The 25746-nt window shown below is 41.4% G+C and overlaps 1 protein-coding gene and 1 long non-coding RNA gene across 13 annotated transcripts in view; both read left to right on the forward strand.

The window, feature by feature from the left end:
• RALGPS1 (Ral GEF with PH domain and SH3 binding motif 1) overlaps nt 1-17612 on the forward strand; it is a 120311-nt gene extending 102699 nt beyond the window's left edge. For all 12 annotated transcript variants that reach the window (XM_055793870.1, XM_055793871.1, XM_055793872.1 and 9 more), the window contains 9 exons: nt 6371-6497; nt 7223-7374; nt 8526-8577; nt 8867-8947; nt 10837-10942; nt 11751-11843; nt 12018-12123; nt 13108-13199; nt 13980-17612. In XM_055793870.1, the coding sequence (XP_055649845.1) occupies nt 6371-6497; nt 7223-7374; nt 8526-8577; nt 8867-8947; nt 10837-10942; nt 11751-11843; nt 12018-12123; nt 13108-13199; nt 13980-14009 (839 nt within the window). In that variant the 3' untranslated portion in view covers nt 14010-17612. The remainder of the gene's footprint in view (nt 1-6370; nt 6498-7222; nt 7375-8525; nt 8578-8866; nt 8948-10836; nt 10943-11750; nt 11844-12017; nt 12124-13107; nt 13200-13979) is intronic.
• Nucleotides 17613-22583: 4971 nt separating this feature from the next.
• LOC114010487 (uncharacterized) lies at nt 22584-25651 on the forward strand. Its single transcript, XR_003551907.2, has 3 exons — nt 22584-23020; nt 24994-25329; nt 25571-25651. It is a non-coding gene; the product is annotated as an uncharacterized LOC114010487 (long non-coding RNA).
• The last annotated feature ends 95 nt before the right edge of the window (nt 25652-25746 follow it).

Genomic DNA, 25746 nt, shown 5'->3' on the forward strand with positions numbered 1-25746 from the left:
TTGCGCAAAGCAAATCAGTTGAGTTTGAGGGTGGAAGGAAATGTCCGTATCGTGGCTTTTTTTGATTACTAAATGAAGTTTGGCATTACACTTCTTCAAGCTGTTTTCTGATTATTTAAGGAAAGCAAACCTGTTCATTTACCCTGAAAATCTGCTGAAAGCTGTAATAAAGGATCATTGAGAATCTGAAGGGAATCAAGAAAAAAAGAACAAGCTATAGCTGGAGAAGTGGAAGATAGAAACCAAAGAAGCTGGGAATGATTCGAAGGAAAATGTAAACAGCAGGACGTGCTTTAGGGAAGTAGAAGGCATTTGAGAAAATTGTGGTTCCTTTGGACTGTCAGTGAAAGAAGACTTTAGAGGGGGAAAGGGCAGTGCAGCAAAGCTGGGCAGTTTTTTTGCAGCAGTCTTAATCATGATTTCTACTGAATGTTTTCCTAGACTTAACATACTCTTCTTAAATGAAAAAAAAAAAAAAAAAAAAAAAAGAGAATGAGGATTTGGGGAAGATTAAAAATATAAAGTCTAGAATGAAACAGTGAATTGATCTTTTCCTTCCTATGATACTCCTAGAATTAGAAATTTTTGATTGCCAAAGTAAACAGACTAATATTCCATACCAATTATTGTCCTTAAGGTTAAAAAGATAAATAATGAAAATGCACTACACAATAAGGTTTCCAGATTTCTTTTTATGAATGTGCCTGTACCTTTTGCTGTTAGGTAGAGTGGAGGCGGAGATTAGAATAGGACACTAATTACAGCAACAGGGATCATGTGGCAGAAGTAAAAAATCCTGCTTATGTTCCCTTTACTCCCAGGGCATGGTATTGGAAAAAGTTCATAGTCCTTTAGAAAAAAAAGAGTACTTCCATTCAGTAACCAAAATCATCTTCCTGACCTCTGCAGCACAATCCTTTGCATACTGTTCCCAAAGAGGGCAGGCAGGCTTCAGTTGGTCTGACCAAAACACATTTTCTTTTTTAATGGGCTTTTGGGAGGCTTGGGGGCGCATGGAGAGGTGCAACCAAAGACTGGTTCTTGTTCTTAGTTTGCTCTCGTCTGAGAAGCAGCCCTAACATATATGTCCCTTGCATATTGTATGCATTGATAGGCTTTAGCTGAATTACAAAGCAATACTCTGAAAATTGAAACTATGCTTTTACAATAGCCGTCATTCTAGATTTAATTTTTTTGCATCATTCTTGATTCTCTGCACAGAATTCTTCTTAAGTTCTTTATTGTGTGTTTTGTAAGTAGGTCTTTCTATTTGAAAGTTTTAATTATCACCCACTGACTTTGGTTACAATGGCAACAGAACAGTAAAACTTTACAGAGAAGATTTAACTAGAGAGTCTGTGGCTTGGAATGTCTTTATTAAATAGTTTTAGAAACAGAGCTGGTAAGTGTCAGTTGTACTTCTTAGCTGCTCACCAAAAAATAGTAAATAGTTGAGGCTGTTTTACCTTCCTGAAAAGTCACTCTGTTTTTAAACATCATATGCAACTCATCTTCAGTTTTTTGTTTGGATGCCTAGTATTGTTTTATCGATAGATTAGATTTTTAGTGGAGAAAAATTGTGAACTGTAGCTCCTTCACCCTGTTGCCTTTTTTTTTTAAATTTAAAAAAAAAAAAAAAAAGCTCTGGAGACTGTAAATGTTCACATGTCCACTGAAGGATTGCAAAAGTAACATTCATTTATAACATTTGAAGGATTATTCATGGAAAAATTATGCAAAGGAAAAAACAGTGAGTTCCTTTGGGATATGTGTAAACTTTTCCAAATGTTCTTGCTGCAGATCTCTGAACAGCACTTCGCTTACTCTGATGAAGTTGTCTCACGTTCCCCAACACAAACAAATTCTTAATAATGTTTAAATATTTTTATACATTATTTTTGTGCATGTCAGCATAGTCTTGAAAATGATGCTGAGAAATAATGAAAACCAAACTAACCCTTGTTCATGCCAGCTGACTGGAAAATCCTACTAAGAGTGCTTTGTCTCCGTGAACGGCAAAATAACAGAATAGCAATCATGGTAACAGTATGCACTAGGAGTGGAGCCAGGAGAGTAAAGAGGAGAGTTAGCAGTAGCAGATGACTTCACTTACTGGAAAAAAAGGGGCAAAATAACTCGGTCTCAAATGAATTTAAATATTGGAATTTTGTTATCAGCAGTATCAGGCATAGCTTCCCCAGCTAATTGCTCAGCAGTCTGGTATGTCCATAAACATCCCTCGGTCTGTGCAGTTTTCATCAGTATCTCACCAGTTACCCTCTTTGGCATTGTTCTTGGCACATGCGCTTTTGTCTCTTACCCCTTTACAGAAATGAGGTCACCTCCCCTGTGCCCCGTAGCTCACGCTGACACCCTCTGCACCCCAGACCCCTTGCTGAACCGAGTGTGTCCTGCAGCACAGGTCCTGCCTGAGGAGAACTCCCAACTTCTCAGTTCTTCTTCATAGACATTTGGCAGCAGAGCAGGTGTAAGGGTTTTTAAGCTCAGATTCTTTTTACCTTAGCACAGAGTTAACAGAGCCAAACTGTATCTAGTTTCATCTCTTGTCTTGGAAATGAGGAGGATGCAGAACTACACAGAAAATGGCTGCTTCAGCCAGTGACACCAGCACAGCTGATATTTCTGTCTTGGTCTTACCCCACAAAGCACTCTGTTCTCTGTCATCCGGATCTTCACTAAAGGCACCTAACTAGGAATTGGAGCCAGTCCATTACCTCCTTTCACAGGACTGGTGAAAACAATTGTGATTGCCACGTGTAATAGCAAGGTATCCAGGCAGGAACTGTTGGCTTATGTTGTACGGCTCCTGTACCTATTTCCACAGATTCTGTCACCCTTCATACATCTCACCTTAGCCTGGCAGTATTTTAACCTGAAGTCTGATTCTACAATCTTATTTCGGTCTGAGGTAGGCTGTCCTTTTAGACGCATTACATCATTTGTTACAGGGGTTGTTTTTAACAAACTTAAGGAGTGTAGAGTGAAATCTCTCAAAGTACTGTTCTTGTTGGTAGACAACATCTCTTAATTTTTATAGGTTGTGGTAGCAATAATGTTTGAACCTATAAATACTTTAAAATACCTGGAGTCAAATCCAGCTGGCTTTGATTTTGTAATGGCTTGATTGTGTCAGCACAAGACTTGTTATTTTGCTGTTCTTTTGGTGGATAAAGTCGTTTTGGTGCAGTCTCCATGCTTTGTTTCAATGAACATTGTCTTAGAATCAGATTAATCAGTCTTATTGCTTTCAGCTCTGTGACTCTCCACTGTAAGAAATTTAAACCTTTAAACTCTTAATGTATTACAGTTATTTTAACATGTGGCATAGTTTCTGTGTGAAAAAGCACTGGCCCATACTGGTACTCATTTAGGGCTGTACCTTGAGATGGCTGCTCTTTCACAGGCTGTAGTTTCAACAGTTTGTTAAACAAAATGCTTCAGTAGCTCTCAGGGAACTATGAGGTCATCCACTTAAAGGAACTTACTGTAAGTCAGGGTTGAGAACTGGCACAGAAAGAGCGAGCAGAATGACATGACGGGAAGCAACGGAAAACTGAACCAAGCCTGCAGCCAAACGAAGGGACAAGTAGTGACTTAATGCACTGCAAGGTGTGATGGTAACCTCAGAGTGGCCGCCTGAACACTGAAGTTTGTGCTGAGTTCCAGACTAAACTCTTGCTGATATATGCTCATAACTTTCAGGGAAATTCCCTTTCAGCTGCCACTGTCTTCTTACTGGGTCTCAGTTCCAATATATTTTAAAAAGCTTCTTAGCAGGTAGTAAACACCTCACTAGTCCTAAGTATTTTACTGCTTGCAGGTTGAAAAATATCTGATGGAAAGGCAATACAAATAAAACACGTAGAGAGCACCTTTTGTGAACGTAGTTAGTCAGAAGGGCTGGAGGTTTTCAAGTAAAAGAGCTTGTGATCATTTCTGAAACTTCTGGATGCATTTGGTTTGTCTCTGCAGAAATTTTAAGAATTCATAATCAAAACTTGTAGTAAAAGACTTCAGAGAATATATGTTCTTGCTAGTAATGCAACAGAAAATGTTTTCAGACCTAATGGTGAAGTACGAATTCAAACAGTTTTTAGTCACCACCTGGTTTTGCTCAGATTCATACTTTTTATATTCTTGTGCTTAGACTCCACAGAGTAGAGGAAGATGGACCCTATTGTCTTTAGGGGAAAAGCTTCCGACATCATCTTATAGACCAAATGCAAAATTTTAATTGGAAATGCAGCAGAACATTGTACTGAGCCCTCTTCCGACCTCCCAGGTGTATGGTTCTGGTTACTCTGAATCAAGTCATGATTAAAAGTACATTTTACTGTTATTTAAAAAAAAAAACCTGCATGTGGCCTTTAAGCATAAGATCTTCTTTGAAGCCACATTATGCCAGTGACTTGTGCCAGTGGTGTCACATTTCACAAATTCTCAATTGCATGATGGTAGCGAAGACAGGCAGGCAAAAATGCTGTCCTATATAAGATGGTATATAGCAATGTGGTAGAAAACAGGGTTAGTAACTGTTTTCTCTTTTTGTTCTCCCACTCAGTTGATGATCTGATGAGTGATACGACTGAAGGTTCCTCTAACAAACTCATTTCCCCTTTTTCTATTGCTAGAAGCAGTTTCCTCTTTCTGCTTGTCTCGAGGCTCCTTTCATTGTTAACAAAACAGCACAATGAACAGTTTGCTCAACTGTTCAGAACACTGTGTGGATGGGATTTTTTTTTTCCCTTCCTGCTAGGGAAAAACCTTTGCAATTTTTCCTAGTCATGACCCAGTTCCTAGTGAAATTCATGAGACTATGGGGAAATAAAAATACACATAATTTGGAATTAACTCCTCTATTTCATACAACTTGTTACAAGTCTATATTGCAGAGGGGGTATTAACAGTAAAGCATCTTTCATCTGCTTGTGTTTTTTGCCTCTAACTAGGACAAGCTCATTACTGGCTGTCCTCTTTTCTTCTTGCGTCTCATGAATCCTCTGTTCAAGGCAGAAGAAACTGATTAATAACTTTGTGCTTGGGGAGAGATAGAGTAGCCTGTATAGCAGGTAGAATCATATCTCAATGTGTAAGGGACCTATAAGGATCATCAAGTCCAACTCCCTGCTCCTCAGAGGACTACCTAAAACTAAATTATATTACTAAGAGCATTTTCCAGATGCTCCTTGTACTCTGACAGGCTTGGTGCTGTGAACACTTCCTTGTGGAGCCTGTTGCAGTCACCAGCCACCCTCTCAGAACCATCTGTTAGAAGCGAACCTTCGTACCCTCTTGTCAAACTGTGCCCTGGAATGCGAGGGTTTTGTTTGTTAGTGTTTTTTTCTGTTTATCACTAGTTTGAGTCCCAGTGCTTTTGTAAGGATTCTGGTGATAGTTGTGTGTGATGTGTCAATCTCTTAATGAGTGGTTTTAGGTTAAAGGCCAGAAGCTGGCAAAGCTAAGGTCGCTAGAGCCTCCAAGAAGTGGTTCCTGTGATACAGGGGGAAGTCTGTTTCGCTGCTGCCTGGGCTTTACCGAGTCTGGAGGTAGATACAGGGCAGATGACACTTTCATGACCACTGTTCCCACTTCTTTCACAAGCACCAGTGTCACAACTAAATGTTTAAAAGTGAAATCTCAACTGTTTATTGTGAAGCCGAGCATAGTCTTGCATTCGCTGTGGATGACAATAGGCCATGTTGTTCTCCACTGTATTGCAAAGTTCAATGCCGGCCTTTTGCAAACAGCATCAAGGAACTGGAAAAAGAACAGCTTGTCCATGTTTTCTGTGAGGCCTCATAAAATCTGTAAAATGAGAGGAGGGATAATTGCAGTTAGACATCTCTAGAGCTCATAGATGATTGAGAAGTAATGCATCTGTCTGGCCATTAGATACATGAAAAGCCCCTGCTTTCTCTTACATGCTCAAGCTGTGAGTCAGTGTGAGCAGACTGTTTACAGTTTATTTACAACACAGAGTTGTGAACAAAATTCAAAACATGTGTGAGCATTCCTGCTCACACCCGAAGTACAAACCGACTTCATGGCTCTGCATGTTACACTTTGGCACATCCAGCTGTTGCAAGGGTGCCAAGACTTTTTGTAGGAGTTCATTGTTAAAAGTATGTGCAAAGCTGTTTTAGAAATTACTTCCAGACAGTTCAAGAATATAGAGATGAATGCGTAACAGAAATGGATGGTATAACCCTAATGCACAAGAAACAGTTTTTCAGAAATTGTGCCTTTTGGTTATCCTAACAATTCCTTTTAATCGGTGGCTAAACACAGAGGCCCGTGACATTTCTGGGTTTTGCATCAGTTCAATGTTAAATGGTCTCTTGTCTTTTAGGTCCGTCTGACGTGTCAGCAATTATGAAATTCAGCAGGAGACCCACATGTCCTGATGCCTCCGTAGCAGCCAGCCTACCTACACCTCCTGTACCAAGGCACAGGAAGAGTCACAGCCTGGGAAACAAGTGGGTACTCCAGGCTGTCTCACGCTGGGCGATTTCGTGCATCACAAAGGTTTAAGATAGCAGCAGAGAGCACTCTGGTGTTTGTCTCTTCCGTTTCTTGTATTGCGAGAGTGCTTCCGACTGCACTGGGTGTTCTCAAGGTTTTCTCCTGACACTTTCTTATTTTTGCTGACACCGTTCTCTGCTAGTGCCAGGCGCTGGCAGTTCTTGAAAGCTGTGTATCCACTTTGGTCTGTCTGTGCCTGGTGTGCGTAACTGATTTTTTTTTTTTTTCTTTTGCTTTTTAAACATCTTGCTAATGCAACTAAGGAGACTTACTAGCTGCTTGGCACACCGTACTCGGGAAAGCTGTGCCCGTTTGCGCTGTTTTACCCGGGTAATGAGGATTAGAAAACGTTCCTCTGCCATGTGCCCAGCTAAGTGAGCGCACCCGCTCCCCGGTGGGGCCGCAGCACCCACCGCATTGCACAGTTAACGGGTCGGGGAGAAGGCCGCTGGCGGCGCGTTGACGCGCGGGTGCAGCTGGGTGAGGGGCGCCCAGCGCGCGCTGTTGTACCACCGCCCCGGGCGGGCGCGTGCGGAGCGGGGCCGGGGGCGCGGGGAGCGCGGGGAGCGCGGGGAGCGGGGCTGCCGCCTGCCGCCGAGTAACGCGCCGCTGGGGCCGGGGCCGGGGCCGGGCGGGGGCCTGGGGTGACGGCAGGGGGCTGCGTTCTCTCCCGTCCCAGCATGATGTGCCAGCTCAGCGTCGTGGAGAGCAAAAGCGCCACGTTCCCCTCGGAGAAGCCGCGCCACCTCCTGGATGACAGCGTGCTGGAGGCCCACAGCCCGGCCCGCGGCCCCCCGCACCGCGCACCGCTCGCCAACGGCCTCTCCGTAGGTAGGTGGGCGGGCAGCGCGCGCCGGGGCACAGCCGTGGGGGCGGCCGCGCAGGTACCGGCCCCGGGCCCCCGCCGCCTGCCCGGGGGCTGGGGGCCGCGGGCTGGGGGCTGCGGGGGCGCCCCGCGTGGGACGCGGCGTCCGGGGCGCTCGCCGGGGGAAGGAGCGCCGCTGACCCGGGGTGCGTGTCCGGCCGGCTGCCTCCGCACGGGGGACACTGCGGCTTGAACGGTGTCGCTTAGGGGTTGCGAAAACCTCTTGGCTGCGCTCTCCGGGACTTGAAAAGAGAGATGAAATGAACGTGTGAAACAGGACGGCAATTACTTTATGGTATTGTAATTAACAAAATAATTATAATAAAACCAAAGTGATCGAGAATCTGTGTTCTGAGCAGGAGAAGGCACTTTCCGCGCAGCTCAGGCTGTTTCTAGAGTAGGAAATGGACTGTGAAGGTGGCAGAGCGCTTGGCCGGGAGGGGTTTGACACTGAGATGATCTCTGAACTTGTGAAAATACAGGCAGAGCTCGTTGTGTTACGCAGAGCATTAGAAGATCAGTCCTGGGCAAATTAAAACTGAGCTAAAGAGCTGTGCCAGGAAAGGAGGGAGGATTGGTCACAGGCTTGGAGGATAAGTAGGGACTATCGCTGTCAGTACCATCACCTTGGTTGTTACGGCTCCCAGCAGCAGCAGCCGGCTGGCACATCCCCTGTTACAGGTGTGCTTGCGTGCTGAAAACAAACAGTGGTACCACGTCTAATAACTTCAGTCCACTTACAGATCTTGTGGTAGAAATCTTGTCATCCAAAGTAACTGTATTTTGTGTTCCTGAAGTTGTCAGCTTTTAAAGGAAAAGCAGCATAATGAAAATTAAAGTAACATGTAGATGTCTGGTATTTAAACACAGCGGTGACAATGACTTCGTTCATCAGTCAGATATTATAAATGGGAAGGCTCATGTAAGCCTCTTCCAACTTCAGATTTTACTATGAACTCTAAAGACTTCAACTATGAAACATGATTTGAGTAAGCAATTTCCATGGTACTATATAAAGATCATTCTGATGATCCACATACATTGGCTTTATATTTTCTCTTGGGTGGTTTTCTTACTCCTTCTCTGTACTACTCTTTTTTTTTTTTTTTTTTTCTAGATAGCAGTGAAAGCTCAGAATTTAGTGAGGAGCTGCCATCAGGGCTTGAAAGGTGAGTTAGTCTTCATGTGCACTCACTGAGCACTTTACAGACTTAGCTAAGAAATTCACAAATTATCCCTAACACAGGTAAGCCTTAAATCAGTAGTTATTTTTATCAAATTACTGATCAGTAGGAAAAAATGGCAAACATTTTGAAACAAAGCAGTGTAAAGTTACTGTGCTTTTTCTTTCTGTGGACCTAAAAAGATTGGGAACTATCTCTGTCATGCTTACCAAACCGTAACTGTTGAAGTCTCAGACTAGAATTTCCCTCATCAGATATTTGCATTCACAAACAGGGGTCGTTTATATGCCACGCTGGGGCCTAACTGGAGGGTACCGATCCGGAATTCTCCTAGGAGTCGAAGCTGTGTCTACAGGTACAGTTCAGGGTCTGCCTTGCTCAGTGTATGGTGCTAAACCTCCATTTAGGTCTCTGCACTTTCCTAGCATAACGCCTTTTGTGTCCAGAAGTATCCTTGTACGGCGGTATCAGCTGGTGGGAGTCTTCCCCTCCTGCTTGTAAAAATTACTGTTCGTGCTAAAGCAGGGGTGTGGCCCACTCAGATGAAACTCAGTTTAGCTATTGATTTAACAAACTATATCTGGTTTTCCACATTGCAGAACACTAGCGCTTCCTTCCGGGTTTTAGGACATTACAGAAGCAGGTTTGTCACAAAGGCCACCTTTGCCTTCTATGGCAAATAATGATACCAGAAGTATACCTTCCTGACCCTTTCTCACAATTTATTTCCAGATTTGCAGGACAGCTACCCATAACGTCTGTTTGTGTCACAGAGCTATAGCGGTAGTGGGAAGTGGAGAAGTATATACAAACCATAAAGAAAATAGGGCCCTGAAAACAGTATTCTGCAAATACTGAGATTTAGTTGGAGTTTAAATCCAGTCAGTTTTTATTACATATAAATTAGTTTGCTTCAGGTAGTGTAGAAATGTTGATATAATGAGCTAGTAACATCTGATAGCAGCATGAGTTAGAAGTTAGACAGGAACAAAACTACATACATTATAAATAAGTAAAGAAATAAATATTGGAACAGTATTTCAGCTATTATACCTGCTTCTGGAAGATACTCCCTTAACATGTCCACGGTAGATTTGTTTCAAAAGTGTATACAAGCTAGAAATATAAAATGTAAGAAGATAATGTGAAAAACCTATTACATCTACAAAGAAGAATTATTCCTTAAAATACATTTCTTGTGTTAATCCACCATCAAGTAAATCTAATGCTTGTGTTCATTCTTCCTTTTCTGGAATCTTCTACTACTTCTGTCAGAAAACTAGAGTTGGCAACAATACACATTAGCACAGATAAGGCAATTCCATGTAATCCAAGGGGATGCACCTGCCAACTTGGAGTGCTGTTCTTGCACAGGTGGTGTGGCTGTGTATGTCACTTTAACCAGCTTGTGTTTGTATGACACCGTCATACTTGTTCATAGACAGAATAGTGAGTCGTAGATCATACAGATGTCCTTTTCCTTGTATTCATTATTAGACATGATTTAGTTGGCTCTGGGAGATTACATTGGCCTTTACAGGAATATCAGGGCTGTGGTCATGTGGCCATGAAGAGAGCAGATAATTCTAATATATCATTACTTACCAGTCAGTCTTTGGTTGCTATGTTATTAATGGCTGTTTACATTTCAAACTTAGCCTGTATATGGGTTCTTTCAGTTGTAGCACCTTTTCACTGTTGTATGTGGGAAGCTCTATGTTCGTCCTGGGAAAGGAAAAAATATTTTAATTGCTGTGCAGTAAATTATTTGACATTGTTACAAAGTTTTCTCAACTTCTTTCCATTTAGCCAAGGTAGTTTCTTACATTATTTTTTGATAGCTAAAGTTTATAATAAGATAAAATTACATTTGTGGGAGTTCTTAGTGCCAAAATTTTAAGCTGTCAGTTTCCAGAAATCCAGATCATTTCTGTAATTTAACCAAAATAAAACAGAAAATTGCTTGTTTTCCCTTTGACTTTGAGCCTCAAAATGTGTTGTGTTTTGGTTTATTTTTACATGTCTCAGCCCCTGGAATGGAACCTTTTGTTGATTTGCTATTTTTCAAGGATCCTGGTTCCTATTTGCTGTGCAGGTCTGGAAAAATACACATACATATACATATACAGTCAAGTGTCAGATGATACAAGGGAACGCAGGAAAAATGTATTTGGAGCTAAATTATATTGCTCGCTTCTTGTCCTTATTTGCCTGTTCAAATACAGCAATGTTTTGTCTTTCCAGCCCAACAGGGGCCTGCAGCTGCACATTAGGTAGTTCCACAGGAGTCATTACCATGGAAGGGCCATTAAGAAGAAAAACATTGCTCAAAGAGGGCAAGAAACCTACTGTAAGTGATTCTAATTCTTCCTGTAATTCTAATTCAGTAGTGGCTCTTCTGATTTGCAGGATTAGATCAAACCTGCAGCTTTACACCATGCAAAGCAATATTCCTTGTTATTATCAATTTTAAAATTATTTTCTGTTCAGAGTTTTAACTGTTCTAACAAGTTTGTAACTTTTGTATGTCATTTGATCTACAGCAGTTTTGCTTCTCCCTGCATTTGCAAGTAATGACTCTAGATTGTGACAGCAGAGCAAGAGTAAAGCAGCTCTGTAAATCAGTATGCATTTCTGTGAGGGCAGCAATTTTAGTATTGTGGTGAAATGGGAAGGCTGCAGGGCATCCACCCATAGCATAAAGGTCACAGTAATTCATACTTAACCTAAATTCACAGGTTTCACGTGGTTCCAGTCCTATGCATTTGGTAATTTTTTGTTTTCTGTAGAGTTACTATTTTTTATGTGCAACCCTACTGTTCAGTGCTAAAAGATCTAAGAATTGCAGAGATGTCCTCTCAGTAAATGTTACCGATCAAGCGTGAAGTCTAAGATCTGTCCAGCAGAAGGCAGCACACTATGTTGCTGTGAAGCAATCAGTCCTGATATTTTCATGAGATACACGAGATGGATTGTATTCACAGCCATCCATCCAAATTTAGGTAGCCAGGCTGATTTATACCAGGAGATACTCCTTACCTAACTCTCCCTTGCTTCTGAAATTAACTTCGGTAGCTGTTGGACTTGTTTGTGAATAGATTTTTGAACTGTCAGAGATAAGCAAAGTTTTTCCTAATTTTTTTTCCTTTCTGATTCAGCTCTCCTCATGGACTAGATACTGGGTTATGCTTTCAGGATCAACTCTTCTGTACTTTGGAGCAAAATCTTTAAGAGGCACCGAAAGAAAACATGTAAGCTTTGAATTTATTCTATAAACAAAAATTGTGTATGTGTAAGCAGATCTGGAAGGGTGTTCAAAGTGTGCTTGCTGTTCCAGGCTAAGCCATATGCCTGTACAACTTTTATAATCAAAAGTCAATTCCTACTACAGTCTCAGCTGTGACTGACTTGTCTGTCTCTTCCAGTATAAATCTACACCTGGTAAAAAAGTCTCCATTGTGGGCTGGATGGTGGCACTGCCTGACGACCCTGAGCATCCTGATATTTTCCAGCTAAATAACCCTGACAAAGGTAGATGTTGCAGGATGGACATTGTCTGCATTATATTTCTGTGACAGGAGGTAGATTAATCTCTGTTAATGAGTTTGTAGATTATAGAACTTGCAGCGGCACTCATTTAAAAGACTGAAGAGGAAGATTTTCAATGTAGTATTTTCAAGGGAGGGTACAAATGAACACACTTCTACAATATGTCGTAGTGCTTCTGTGCTGCCTACAGAGGTATTGCTGTATCTTGACGGTTACTGGTAAGTTTTGCAGAAACTGCCGAACCAGTATGAGATTGTGGCATGTCCATGTGTGCACATACCCTGATCTCCAGGTTTCTGAACAGCTTTCTTAAAGTTGGTCCATGTCACTTACACTGAGACCAATTAAAATATTACAAAAATCCTTCAAACATCCCTTGATTAAACTTCAAAAACTTCAAAAGATCAGAAAGCCACCAGAGTTATTTTGCACTTTGAGTAGTTACATGAAGTTTTTTGAGGCTTCCTTCACTTTTCACATTTTCAGCTTTGGTGCTGGACATGCGTTTGCATCTACTGTGCAAAGTGCATCTCTTGGGTGTTGACTAAAATGCACAAAGATTGCAAGAAACAATTTACAAAATAACGGGTCACAGAGGGAACTTGCAATAGGCCATTGAAGAAAACTGAGTTCACAAATACCAAAAAATGTTCATATGAAGTTTGGCAGTAACCACAACTCCTAACTGTGGTTAGGAGTAAAAGAAATTCAGGCTGTAGTTTGGCCTCTCTGCCTGCACACCCCTCGTAGTTTCACAGGCCACGTATGTTCCCATACTGCCTTCGCCCAAGGACTGCTGGATAACATGCTTCACATGGTCTCTATTATATGAGCAATGTCCTGTTTGACCATTTGAGGTGCAGATTAACAGCTTACTTCAGGATTTTGGCTTCTGCACAGAAATTAGAATCCCTTGAAACTACATGTCTGTCTGCAAATTTAGAGCTTTTGATTTTATTTTTGCAGGCAATGTTTACAAGTTCCAGACCGGTTCAAGGTTTCATGCAATATTGTGGCATAAGCATTTGGATGATGCATGCAAAAGCAACAAGCCTCAGGTAAGGCTGTGAAACTTAACTTCTACCCACTTTATTATATTTTCCAGAAAATCCTTACTAGAAAAGATAACTCTTTTCAATCTGTGTGCACACATATCCTGTGGGGACAGATGTAACTTCTCATTTTGTACATTGATCAAGCTTTCCAATAGGAGAAATAAAAAATACTTAAAGCTACAGAATTCCCACCAAATCAGGTTTTGTGCAGATTTAGGTTTGGTTCCCTTAACAGCATATAACCTTTGCACTCACTGCCTCAAGTGAGGTAACCCCATCTCTACTTCAGAAGGGGCTTTCTCATGGATAAAGAAAGCAAACATGCTAACATTTCCTCGGATGACTGGAGGAATCGGTAAGTGCCACTGAAGAGTGTCCTATAAAAAAAGTGTCCTTTACATAGCAGTCTCATTCTTCTCTTGAGGAAAAGGTTCATTCTTAAAAGGATTTCCAGAGGTTAAATTAATAGGATGCTCATCCATATAGGACCTAAAACAGGATGCAGCTTGAGAATCTTCTTTACACACACATCCCCCACCCCCCACTGCATACTGATGACATCTTAGAATACTTTGGCTGGGTTTGGTCCATGAATAGGAAAATCATTTGAGTCTTTATCTTTCCTGTCATTTATGGGGTTAGCACTTTTTCACGTCTGTTGGGGACCGATTCCACTCGTCACATTGGATAATAAATTATTAGCCTTTTGTAACCTTGCAGTTTCCCCATGCCATAATAGGCTCAGGAGCATTATGCTGCTGGATAATTGAAATTCTCTTCCAGGTACCTGCTAATCTAATGTCATTCGAATAATTTGCTCTCCTACCTGGTGCGACTTCAAGTGCCAAACTGAAGAAACAAGCTATTGTTCTCTGAGGAGGAAGAGGAGAATGTTTTTTCTGACATGAGCCAGCCACAAATATTTCAGCACTTTCCTACGTAACTTGAAAGTGATTCTGACACAGCTTTTAAAAGCAGAAAGTGAATGTTGTCCTTAGGACCAGATGTAGTCTCATGCCCTGAGTGAAAGCAGAAGGTTAAATGGACAGAAGATTAATACTGACTCCTGCAGGATTCCAGAGCCCTCAACCTTTTGTGGTCAGAGACTGCCAGGAACTGATGTTTGACCACAAACTGAGCATCATATCTTCTGCCTATTCTTTTTTAAACGGTTCTTTTTACTGTTAAGCTGCTTTGTGTGACTGAAGAATATTTGGCCCATGTTGGGTTTCAGTTCTTTCTAATGCACAGAATGATTGACAGTGTTAACTTGCTGCAAAGTGTCAACTAGAATAGAAAATTGTGGAACAACATTTTTATAATCTAAGTGCACTGAGTTGCTTGGCGAAGTGGCTGCCTCAGATTTTGTATCAAATCTCTGGACAATTCTGCTGTTCACATTTGAGCTATTTGGGAAAAATGTATTTTGGCACAGGACAGTTGGTTTTCTTTTTGCTCAGTTGTTACTCAGGAATGGCCTGACAATGGATTTAAGGCTGTTTAAATTTGTTTTGTGCTAAAGGTCATCTTTCATTCTCTTTACCAGTGGCATAGTTGCTTACAAGTTTGGTTTTTAATTCAGTCTGAATGTTGTTCATCTTAAATCCCCCGGTACATGGAAGCAGGTAATCGGGTATTACGTATCGCGTGCCCTGGCTCCTCAGGGTGATTCTGTATTGTTGTTTCTGTTCTGTCTGCGGGTGACTCGGCTCCACTCAACTCCAGTACATGACACAACTTTATGACATACAGTGCCGGCACATGGTGCTGCTATTGTGAGATGATGGTGGCAATGAGAGCTAGGGAAGACTGTCTGACAGTGGAGCCAGTACAAAGAATCTTCCACACCAGTGTCCAGAAAACAACAACAACAAAAAAGAATGTAACTAAGCCTTCTCGTCTGAAAGAACTCTCTCCACATCCATAGCTGTGTCCCTGCTGTGCCCTAGTGCCCCTGTGGTTGGGGTTTTTTTTCTGTTGCCATGCTAAGTTTGGCACTTTTTCTGTTTGAAACTCTTTTGCCGTAAGGCATCAGTATTCAGAACTCATCCAAAAGCTTCTTCTGAGTTTCCTAAGATTGCACAGAGGATAAATTTGCAAGCCAGCCTTTAGGTGACAAACTATGAGAAAAATGGAAGTCAGTTTAATTGAACAAAGCCTGTATTAGAACAAGCTGCCTGGCATTAGGAGTATTTATTCTGTGGACTTACATGATTTTTTAATTTTTGATACTGAAACTTCTCTTATGACAACAAAAAAAATACTCATATTGTTAAATGTAGGTAATCTGTAACCTTTATGTTATTTAAAGTGTTCATGTTACAAACCTGAGAATGAAGCCTAATACATACCAGCTTTTCAAGAAAACCGGTTCCTGACAACAAATGCATTTAGATCCTGGGACATGTGAAAGTGTTTGTAAAGTTGAGAAAACTTCTTTGATAGCTCGGGAGTTCTGTGAAAAGAGTGTAATGCAAAATACATTTATACCTTTTTTTCTCCTTTTTTGCTAAGGTAAGACAGCTTTGAACTAGGAAAAATATCAGTATCTGGGAGGGCAGAGCATGCAGTGCCATTAGAGACAATGAATGAAGTAAAATCCTGTCACCAGTAAATTACTTCAGACTGTTAGAATATGATACAATTTGAATTATTCTGTACCTGTGGACTTTTGTGGTTAATTAGGAGATTATTTATGAAGATGCAAGTGTTGCGTGGACTGCCATTTTAATGAATATGCCACCTGTGACCATGCGTATTGTGTGTTATTAGCATTTGAAGGGTTTGAACCACATGCAGAATGGTGACCAAAATGATGACACGCTAAGCGAAACCGAACTGTTGAAGTCAAGAGGTTTTTTTAAAGCTTATTACTTTATTAGCAGCCCTTTCTCCTTAAAAGGGATTCATCTGATCTGTCTTAACTATAAGCTAAAATTGAAACGGAATATTTATTGGCATGAAATGTACGTATATTAGAGGCATGTAACTACTTACTCATTTCTCATGTGATGTAGTGGAAGTGAACACTAATGAGGACTCATGACATTTTTTCCAGCATCTTGCAATTGAGATAAAGTAATGGATGTTGTAACAACTTTGGGCTACGTTTAACAAGCCTCCCTCGGAAAGAACAGTAATTGCTGACTGGTTCAGTGGTGACAGAATGAGCCTGTACGTACTCAGAATTTAATGGCTTTTAGAGTTTAAGGGTCTCATATATGTTACTGTATGGACAAGATGTAGAGTGTTCTAGCCTTCAAAAATATACTTTTACTCAAAATTGCAAGCCACAGAGTCTATTGGAGAAGTTACAAAAGGGTCAGTTTTCACTTGCTTGAAAAACGGATTCCCAACTAGAAAGGAAGTGTCTTTGCCAGAAACCATGATGAGCCCCAGAACAATGTGGCATGAATGAAAGGCAATGTCATTTGTCACTGTCAGAGGATTAATCTGTGCAGAAATTAAACCCTTCAATCCTACTCAGTCCTCAACATAGCGAATAATAGTTTTACACAATAGTCAGGTGAACATCTTTTCAGCATAGCACAGTTGTGAAATGGCTGCACTATGTAAAAAAAATCAGAATTACAGCAGTGTAAGAATATTACTAAAATATCTTAAACCAATTTTAAATGAGTTTAAGTATTAAACAGTTTGTAGCTGCTGATTTGGGGTTTCATACTGTCATTTGGTACCATTTGCTTGTCATCTGGTACTTTCAAGGTGAATTGAAAGCTGCTGTTGAAATGCAACATATTGCATATCAGTACTGATTAATACAGCATTTTTACGAAAGTATCACAAACCATACAAGTTCTCATCCATCAAAGAGAATAACTGCAATAGTTGTGTAAAAATAAACATTATCTTGAAAGTACTACTTTCAGAGTTGTGAAGATATAAAATGTATGTAGGCAATTTTATAAATTTATTAATGTGCAATTTTCATGTAATTCAGTGCCAAAATGCATGGTTTTTTCCAAATAGCACTAAAATGAGGCAAAGAAGGTAGTTTTCAAATTGCAACTTATTTGTCACATTATAATGTAAATCAATCTCAACATTTTGGTTTGTTTTGTGTGAAAACTGTTGCACTATTTTTGGCTGTATTTTCCAGCAGTCCACTGCATGCCATTTGTGTAAGGATTCTTTCTATAATTCTTGTGAACTGTCTCACCCATAATAACCCTGGTGTTGGAATCTAGGTTTTTGGCAAAGTATTTTGTTACCTCAGTCTTGTATCGAGTTGCTGTATTTTTCAGTTTGTTACATTGATAATGATTGTTTCACTAATTAAATACTTTAATGTAAAAAAAAAAAGTTTGTTTACTTCAACAGCAATTGCATTTGGTTGTAAATTTAAAAATGTGCAGAGTATGTATACTGTTAACAATAAAATATTCTGAAAAAGAATAGTAGAGGTATAGAAGGAACATTTTAGCTCAAAGGCAGCAAGCATGTTTTATTTGTGAATGAATGGTAATACAGCTGAACAGACTTTATTGCACAATGTTTAGCCATTTAATAGTATAAATACAACAGAATCCAAATTTCTAACAGAAAATTGAAAAACCTCCAAACCTGCAGTTCTTTCAAGTGGGATTTGGAAAGTCCAAAGAAGTAGAGATGAACCTATCCTATTGTTTTCCTAAGAAATGCAGTTTATTGCTGCCAAACTTGCATGTTGACTTGAGTAACAAGGTGAATTCTTTGCACTTAGAATTAAACTTTATTTACACACTTGGATTCCCAGCTCCACCCACTGAAATCAATAGGAAAAAAACCACTTCATCCACTAATAAAATGATCTGCCCTTCGTTACACAGTATATCAGTGTAGGTGTGTATAATAATATCTTCTGTTATTAAAATCCAAAATTTTCTTTCTGATTTCAGTAATGAAATCAAGGTTCACTGAGAACCTTGAAACACTGAGCACAGCTGACAAGGGATAGCCTAGCAATCAGAGGTCCAGCAGAACTTTCTCTTGGAAACGATCATGGAAATATTGACGGGTGCCCATCATCTTTGATAATTTCTCCTCTTGTATGTATCATTTTTCTCTTGATCTCCATGTGTAAGAAATCTGGAAAGGAAGGCAAGGGACTAGCGTGGATGAATCGAGATGAAGGCAAGAAGGAAGTGCACAGGCAGTGGAAGCAGGGACGAGTATGCTGGGAAGAGTATAGGGATGTTGCCCAGTTGTGTAGTGATGGGGTCAGGAGGCCAAGGCATGGCTGGAGCTGGACTTGGCAGGGGACGCAAAAGAAGCTACACAGGTATGTCAGCCAGAAAAGGAAGGTCAAAGAAAGTGTACCCCTGCAATGAGCGTAACTGCCAAACCTGTAACAGCTGACAGGGAGAAGGCTGAAGTACTCAACAACTCTTCGGTCTCAGTCTTCACTGGCAAGCCCTCTTCCCACACCTCTCGAGTGGGTGGACCTCATGGCAGGGACTGGGGGGGGCAAAGTCCTCTCCCACTGTAAGAGGAGTTCAAGACCACCTGAGGAACCTGAACATACGTAAGTTGGGATGTGATGAGGTACAACCCAGAGTCCTGAGGGAGTTGGCTGATGTAGTTGCCAGGCCACTCTTCATGGTATTTGAATAGTCATGGCAATCAGGTGAAGTCCCCAGAGACTGGAAAAAGGGAAACATTGCACCCATTTTAAAAAAGGGTAGAAAGGAGGACCCTGGGAACTAGCGACCTGTCAGCCTCGCCTCTGTGGCTGGGAAGATCATGGAACACGGCCTCCTGGAAGCTATGCTAGGCACATGGAGGACAGGGAGGTGATTTGGGGCAGGCAACACAGCTTCATCAAGAGAAAGTCTTGCCTTACCAACCTAGTGGCCTTCCATGATGGAGCGACTACATCAGTGGACAAGGTCAGAACTTACAGATGTCATCTTACCTGGATTTCTGTAAGGCCTTTGATACTGCCGCACCCCCCCCCCCCCCCCCCCCCCAGCACCCTTCTCTCTAAATTGGAGAGGTGGATGTGATAGATGGACTATCCAGTAGATAAGGAATTGGCTGGATGGTCGCATCCAGAGAGTAGTGGTCAATGGCTCAATGTCCAGGTGGAGATCAGTGACGAATGGTGTCCCTCAGGGGTCTGTATTGAGACCAGTACTGTTTAATATCTTCATCAGTGACATACATGGTGGGTTTGAGTGCACCCTCAGCAGATTTGCAGATGGCACCAAGCTGAGTGGTGCAGTTGACATGCCTGAGGGATGGGATGCCATTCAGAGGGACCTGGATGGGGTCAAAAAGCGGGGCCATGTGAGTCTCATGAGGTTCAACAAGGCCAAGTGCAAGGTCCTGTGCCTGGGCTGGGGCAACCCCTGGTATCAAAACAGGTTGGGGGCTGAGGGGACTGAGGGCAGCCTTGCTGGGAAGGACCTGGGGGTTCTGGTGGATGAAAAGCTGGACATGAGCCAGGAAGCCAGCCATATCCTGGGCTGCATCAAAAGAAGCGTGGTGAGTGTGCTGAGGGAGGGAATTCTTCCCCTTTACTCCACACTGGTGAGACCCCACCGGGAGTACTGCGTCCAGCTCTGGAGTCCTCCGTACAAGAAAGGTATGGATGTGTGGGAGCAGGTCCAGGGAAGGGTCACACGGTGATCAGAGGAATGGAATATCTCTCCTTTAAAGAAAGGCTGAGAGAGTCGGCGTTGTTCAGCCTAGAGAAGAGAAGGCTCCAGGAAGACCTTATAGTGGTCTTTCTTATAAGCCCCCTTAAGTATTGAAAGACAGAAACATGTTTTAGCAGGGCCTGTAGCGACAGGACAAGGGGCAATGGCTTTAAACTAAAAGAAGGTAGATTCAGAGTAGGCACAAGGAAGAAATTCTTTACAATGAGGGTGGTAAAACACTGGCACAGGGTGCCCAGAGAGGTGGCAGATGCCCCATCCCTGGAAACATTCAAGGCCAGGCTGGACAGGGCTCTGAGCAACCTGATCTAGTTGGAGATGTCCCTGCTCACTGCAGGGGGCTTGGACTAGGTGGCCTTTAAAGGTCCCTTCCAACCCAACCCATTCCATGATTCCCCATTCAAGGTAAACAAGCTCTACAGCATGACTGACAAAGAGGCAGCTTTAATTTCTGCAGAAACAGGATTTAATGAGCAGTTGCCTGAGAGATGCCTAATTGCTTAATGTGAAGGTGAGAGCAAAATAAGTTCATACAAAATAGCTACTTTTGGAGCTGGAAAGGAAAGCACATATCTCTTTCCTGAAATGACCTCCTTTTCCTGTTACCCCCAGAAACAGGAAGACTGCTTCAAGGCTTTTTTTTTATTACTTTGTAGTCTTGGAAATCACTTGGATCTATACAATTTTCCTCCAGGGTCATGTCCAGTGTTTCACTGTAAATATTTTGTAAAAGAAGCATCAATAAGTGCCTCTTCTATCTGCCAAATGGTTCTTTTCGCTGATAGCATCAGTTTAAATGGGAAAATTGATTGAAATTCCTCTCATTCCCATAGGCAATATAATAGAAAATAAACAAAGTGAGCACATTAGGAAGGAAAAGCAACAATCACTGTATTCCAGATTGCTGTTATTATTGTTATAGAGACAAATCGTAGGGGATAAAGGGGACTACTTTCCGCATTGCAGTATTTCACTGTTAGTAATATGCTTTTGCAATACAATACCCAAAGATGAGTACTGAAGAGATCATTAAATGCTCATTATGTCCAAACTACCTGTTTTGTAACCTGGGAGAGAAGAACCAAAACGGAATATTTAATAAGTTTGTTCCGACTTTAGATGTCAAGCTGTGCTAGATTTCTAAGTGATGGCACTGGTAAATTGCATCAATTTTTTTCTGAAATCAGTAGAAGTGGTTGTGGTATTTCCATAGCTGTGATCCATTACTATGAACATTTGTTTATCAAATTCTGAAAATATACCAGATCGTTCCTTAGGGGGACCATAAAGAAAAAAGAAAAGAAGTCAAAGTTTACATGTTTCAGTAGACCTCAGATGCGAGAGCAAGTCAGATAAGCACATTAGGAAGGATGAAAACACCCATTTTGCGTCAACTAAAACGCAGTTGTGCATAAGAAAGTGCAGCTAGTGATGAATTGGAGGAAGTATCCTTTATGTCTCTGGACTTTGTCTGTAGCCATGCTTTTAGTGCTGGAAATCGGCTTTTCAGCTGTAAGGAAGAATAGATCATTTTCCAAGTGATTACTTGCTTCAGATGTTCCATGCTTTGGGCTTGCAAGCATGATATAACTGAATATAAAGCAAACAAGCAAGGTCAGAAAAGAAACAGATCTGTTCTGGTGTACATATAGAGAAAAGTCTACCCAATTCTGTAGAATAAAAAAAGTAAACCACCAGCTAAATTATTTTACATTTGATTTGTTAATTGATACCACTATCTTAATAAAATTATTTATGTCATTTTTGAAGATGTAGGAACTCCCTAGAACCCTGGAAACACTGAAAGTTAATTATAGCAAAATGGTTACCATTTCTTGTAATAATACAGAACTATTGATGTGAACCTGTTTGATGCGAACACAATGAACGTATGCCTTGTCTTATAGAGGGTGATGTCATAGTCTGTCATGGGGCAAAGAAACAAAAAAAAGGAAGATTATAAGATGTTCTTTGCTGCTTGCAAGTACAGCATACTTGGAAGTCCAACTAGTCCTGTATGCATTGTTCAGTAGTACAGTTGTTCTAATTCTTTCAACAGTTGGGTGAGGGAATAATTTTTGTTTCACCTACCAGCCTCAAATTGGGTACACTTGCAGCTGCTCAGGAGACTTGATCTTCACATCCTGAAGGTGAGTGCAGGTGGCAGAGTAAAAGCATGTTTTGGCACAGCTACTCAGTTATGAAAGTTAATTAGTCACTCATTAAAAACACCATTTTCCAGCCATTTTTTGGATCACTGTGTGAAGCTGCACACCTTATATGTTGTATCTGAGAGTTACTACAGTATACTGTTTTGCATAGATTGATTGTTTTCAACAGAAGCATCGTGTGTATGGAACCCCTCCGCAACCAGAGAGAGGTTCCTAGGTCCTAGAGCAACACAAACAAGAATGTTCACATTATAGTTCAGATTCGTAATTAATTTTTAAAGAACTAACATGAGATGACAAAGACAGTAGGGTAGCACGCAGTTAAATTTCTCTTTCAGTAATTCAACTTCTGGAGCAGTCTCCAGTTAGAAGAGGGTAGTGGCTACTCACCTCTAACAAAGCAGGTTGATCAGATTTATACAGTTGTTCTGCATTTGTTTCAAAAGAACAATGCAGTTGTCCTCCCCCAGGATTAGAGGCAGGAGCTTGCTAATGTTATAAAAGCCCTTCAGGCATTAGAGAGACTGTTGTCAGCATAGCATACCCTGACCTGAGGATGCCCTTGGCACTGCTCTTGTCAATACCTACCCTCATTCCAGGCTCATGCAATCACTTACGGCCATGCTCCATCTCCAGTAATGCAGAAGACTGTGATTCCAATGAGATAATTGCATTCATTTAGCAGCAAATTGAAAATATAAAGAGGAGATCTAGCAACTGCTGAGCAGTGACTGTGATTAACCATTGGGGGAAACGTCTGTAGAATATGTAAGGCTATCCAGTTCCTTAGACATCTTTTGAGATGAAGCTGCCTCTGTCTTGCTGCCCTCGGTGTGCTCTGAGGAGACAAAGTGGGAGATCTTTTAACGTCAGAGGTACCACCTTCTGCACCAACCCCTGACTCATGGATACTGTATGGCAGGAGCACATTTGTTTAAGTCAAATGTTTTACTTTGGAGTGAGGACAACATAGCATGCTGCAGCATCATAAAAGGTAGGAAACAAGAAAAGGACTGACACAGGGCGTGCATTACCCAGGGTGAACTCAGATGACAGCTGATTAAGCCAAGGCTGTTGGTTAATACTTGAGATCACTCTGTAAAACTGTGAACATCCTAATGGTGGTTGAAACCGGCATGCTGATGTCTTGGAATTTCCCCTACAGCTATGTATGCCTGCTGAGCTTCTGTCTCAGTGATGAATTGGTTTAGGACCGATACACCTTCACTGTAAGCTCTTGGTACTATGATACACTGGCAGTCTAGGTGAAGGTGTTTGCAAATTGATTTTTTTTTTTCTTCTTATCCAATTCCTCTGTGTCTGAAATGTTGTTTCAGTAGTTAGAGAAGATTGGGTCTAGGCTTGTGTGAATTTTGTTCTATTAAATGCTTGTCTTTTGAGATTTATTTAGGTTTTGCTGTTACTTAGATTTCTAGTGGTGGCTGGCTCCCTAGATGGTTTTGCTTCTGTTTAATCTTTACAAAGTAGAAGCTGGAACAAACTTCTTTGGTTTTCATTTTTTTTTTCCTGACTTATTTTGTTTTCTCATAGAGCTGAAGGTCAAAAAAGTAATTAGCTGTTCTCTTTTTCTTTGCCATTCAGTGAGTGTTACGTTGCATAGATTGAGCTTTATTATTGGACAAGGACTTTTTTACTCAGAATTCTGATGCAAAAGTAGGGCAAAGTAGTAGCACAGTCCTTGACTTACTAAATCTTAGGAACCTGGTATGTTTTCAGCTGGTGATAACTCCATATGGAAGATCATGGAAATCTTGTTCTGGTTCTTCAAAAAAGGAAGTTCAGCAAGTCCTGTACCCATTGTTAGAACGTGGAAAATAACAGTGTGTGGATGAAAAGCAAGCTTGGCATGGTCTGATAGCCAGTTTTCTTTGCTGACTGTGCTCAGCTGCCTTCTGAGAAGCAGCAAGAAATCCTGTACCTGCCATTAGGCACTATTCAAACTGCAAGATAATTCTCTCCTGTCCTGTTATCTGGTGCCCAAATGAACCTTTGCAGGAGACTGAGGGGTTTTTATAGTTTATCTTTGTTACATAAATTATTAATGAACATTATCTTGATCTCAAAAGCATACTGTGGTCAAGGGTTCTGTAAAGTTTTGTGATGGTAACAGGAGTTCTAGATAATATATAGCAGCATTCCAGGGTGGTTTAGGTGTTATATCAAAAAACTGTTGAACAAAACCAAATCAGAAACAGCAAGGCTAAATGAGGCAAGAATATACTGTACAAGCAAAGCATCTGTGGGTATGTGCATGGCTTTTAGTCAGGTTTCTTTGCTTGAACTTTCTACTCTTTAGCATCCATACATCCACTGATACTTAAAAGTGTAAGGAACATAGCTATACTGCAAGACCAGAATGTGGTCTGTAGCAAGCTTATGCTGTGCACATTACAATTTCAATATCCACCTATTGCACACATCCACCTTAACACACTGTAGGTTAAGGTTACTTTGCAATGTCTGGTATATTTTGTAGTTTGTAACTGGAATTTAAACTGCTGGGTGCAATTAAGTGTCTAGCATGAAGCCTGCTAAAGCAATATGGCACTTTTACAATTTGCAGTTGGGCTCACGTCCAGCTGCCAACCTTGGCATGCACTGAGGGGCATAGGGCTCCATCAGCCCTGAAGAGATCACCAAGTGATGATTATGTCTAGGTTTAAAACTCTTGTAAATTTGCTGAGTTTTTGAACTGAGAAAAGGGAGAATGAGAGAAGAAGGAGCCTTAAGGAGGGGGGGGGGGGCGGGGAGTGAGGGGGAGTGGGGTGGGGGGGTTCCTTCTTCTCCTCCAGTTACTATTTTGTAAACCTTTTTCATGAGCTAATTTCTTTGCCTATGCTTTAAGGTAAATGGGCCAAGTGATTCCTTCGTGTCTTTAGGTTAACCTTTTTGTCTCCCTTCCCACCTGTCTCTGAACTTCCTTGTTTCTCTCTTATCTTTTGCTAGGCGGACAAAATAGAAATGCTCAGTGAACTTCCCTGTTCCACAGGAACCTGTCAGTGCATTTCAGCATGTTTATTAGGATGTTTAAACATTCCTCTCTCTAATAATTAATGTAGCCACCAAGGAAAGCTGTGCCAGCAAAGATGGAGGTATCAGTACAAAGTCCAGTTGATAATGGCCTGGTTCTTTCTGCTGGTTGTTTACACAAATGATTGGACTGAGAGGCCTGCCTCTTGCTGACTGCCACTCCTGCCAGCTGGGTAACCTCCCAGCATCACAACAGGGGGCAGGGAAGCCCTCCTAGAATGGAGATTTCACTGAAGAAACTGGAAGTCAATGGTAAGTATGGAATTTGGAGTCACCTCCACCTATGAGTTGACACAGATCCTTCAGAAAAGGAGAAGAGGACTCCAAGCTTGAGCACAAGCCCTTTGGAAAATTCATAATGCCCAGGGCAAAATGATGCAGCTCTGGTGTCGTGGTACAGTTCTGTGCAAGTAAATGTGAAGTCTTAAAGGTGAAACGCTCCTTTTCTAATAATTGTTTGGCTTCTTATGGTGGTTTTTTGTTTGTGTTTAAGTAACTGCCCTACATGATAGATAAGCATGTATGTCAAGTTCCTGTACTCGGTTAAAAAATAAGTACCTTTGGAAGCATTCTGTCGGGGCCCTGTGGGCATTGATTGCCCTAATGGCCCTGACCAGCCCCATCTGGGATGCCCACACCCCCCTCCACGGGCCCAGGAGCCCACCTAAG

The sequence above is a fragment of the Falco peregrinus genome, chromosome 1, assembly GCF_023634155.1.
Source record: "Falco peregrinus isolate bFalPer1 chromosome 1, bFalPer1.pri, whole genome shotgun sequence".
NCBI classification, from domain to species: Eukaryota; Metazoa; Chordata; class Aves; order Falconiformes; family Falconidae; genus Falco; species Falco peregrinus.